General features: G+C 41.5%; 1 protein-coding gene across 1 annotated transcript; it reads right to left on the reverse strand.

Annotated features, from left to right (window-relative positions):
• Positions 1-191: 191 nt before the first annotated feature.
• Positions 192-2,137, reverse strand: LOC119343748 (probable Histone-lysine N-methyltransferase ATXR5; the record flags this gene model as incomplete). Its single annotated transcript, XM_037614544.1, has 4 exons — positions 192-279; positions 360-460; positions 541-764; positions 2,023-2,137. Coding segments are annotated over 4 exons (528 nt in total), but the record flags the coding sequence as incomplete, so codon positions are not given.
• Positions 2,138-2,151: the final 14 nt, after the last annotated feature.

The raw sequence follows: 2,151 nt of genomic DNA on the forward strand, positions 1-2,151 counted from the left end.
GGAAATGGAGGGAAAAAGGAGAAAACAGTGGAAAATAGGCCAGTCTGTCGCCGACAGCGCGGGCCCACACGCCTTTTCGCTTCGGCCGGCGCCCCCCGGGGGGCTGGGTTCGGCTCGGGTTCACCGGCTGTTATTTCAGCCTAAACCGGCGATAAATGAGGAGTTCGGGCACGACTGGGCCGATTTTTTACCGCCGACGCTAAAAAAGGCGCCCTGAGAGCATGTTCAGGGGCGAGAGTGGAGATGCTCTTAATATATGCATCTGCCTGCACAGTGAAGCTGGAAATAAATATGCGTTAGTTTAATTCCTCCGTACTGAAAAATGAAGAAACATTAGAAGAATAATTCCAAAAACATACCCCTCATGGGAATCAAAAACCACCGGAAGTGGAGGGCATTCTCCTCTTTTCAACATGCTTCTGCAAAGTTCGATGGCTTCTTTGTCCTCTTTTGAAAGAACCTTGAAAGGCAACAAGTGTATCGTTAGGCACCAAGAGATCAAAAAATGCATTATACTGTTTAAAGTAAAAATTCGCTAACCTGCATACCACCTTGCTTCAGCTTTGCTTGATTGACAGATATAGGGGCCATACTGGACACAAAAGTCAGCTCATTACTGAACTCCATTTTCGAAGATGTCAATGCAGTGGCAGCAGAAGCCATCTGTTCAAGCCTTCGAACTCTATCTTCAGTGAGCACAAATGGCAGTAGCCTCCTCTTCTGCTTGTGCATATCAAGAGATCGCCTCCTTTGCCTCTTAGCATCTGTATACAAGTACTTCCTTCGTTCCTAAATATTTGTCTTTTTAAAGATTTCAAATGGACTATCACATATGAATATATATAGACATATTTTAAAATATAGATCACTCATTTTTCTCCGTATGTAGTCACTTGTTAAAATCTCTAGAAATACAAATATTTAAGAATGGATAAATACAGTGAGCTATATGCAGGATACTATGACTGGAGATATATGCTGTTGTGTCCCAACAAACAGGATACTACTGTATTGACCGGTCAGTCACGCAAAACAGAACAATTGACAAATCAACATACAAGATACTCCCTCCGTCCAAAAATACTTATCCAAGAAATAGATAAATTTGCGGAAATGTCATCTAGAACTAAAATACGCTTAGATACATCCAGTCCTCCGACAAGTATTTCCGGACGGAGGGAGTATATTGGATTGGAGATATATGCAGTTGAATGGTTAAGTAGCTGTTGTGTTCCCAACAAACTAGGTTCAGTTAATTGGAATATATACAGGAGGCTACTGTATTGACCGGTTAGTCACGCTAAACAGAACAATTCATGAATCGACATACAACAACCCCCTACAAGATATTTTTTTGATATTTTTTTTCTCCCATTAGAAGTGAACCCTACACGTAATCAGTCCTATTTTAAATAAACTACAAATGTGGCGGCTTTTTATGGCACAAATGTCAGATCACGAACAGGATATACACGCGACGTATCCCTGTAAGTCATCCTGATATACATGTGTACAAATCAATGGAAGTCAATTAATCTGTACACACTTGACCAACCTACTTCAATAACACAATCCTACTACAAGAGTGCTGTTAAGATCAAATTAATTTTTTTAACAATGCTTTCCCGCGTATTTCCAGCAGTGATGGTTTTCCCACGCAATTCTGGCGGCGGTAGCTTTCCCGCGCATTTCCTGCGGTGATATTTCATTACCTAGAAATTCTAGACACTGACATATGCAGGATACTACAGTGTCAGACTGGTCAGCATAGCAAAACAAAACAATCAATGGACGAATAAAATAATGAATCAACACACAACACCCACATAGAGTACAACGAACGAATCAGTCATAGTATTTCAGATGAACTATTTGCACCTTATGAATTATTTGCATCATCAGCAGATCGTAATGCAGTATGTGTAACGATTGAGCGACGATTCCTCATCGCAGACTCCCTAGTTTAAGCCATACGATGAACAAAATCCATGCGACTCAAAATTTCAGAGATAAGAAAATTACCCTGAGAAAGCGTGCACTTTGCCAGCCCGACGGCGCCGCCCTCCGCGCCCTTCTCGATCTGGAAGAAATCCATGATCTTGCTCTGCTTCAACGGGAAACCTGGCAGAAATTCAATCAATAAGCAGATGA

Source organism: Triticum dicoccoides, unplaced genomic scaffold (genome assembly GCF_002162155.2).
Source record: "Triticum dicoccoides isolate Atlit2015 ecotype Zavitan unplaced genomic scaffold, WEW_v2.0 scaffold139176, whole genome shotgun sequence".
Taxonomy (NCBI): Eukaryota; Viridiplantae; Streptophyta; class Magnoliopsida; order Poales; family Poaceae; genus Triticum; species Triticum dicoccoides.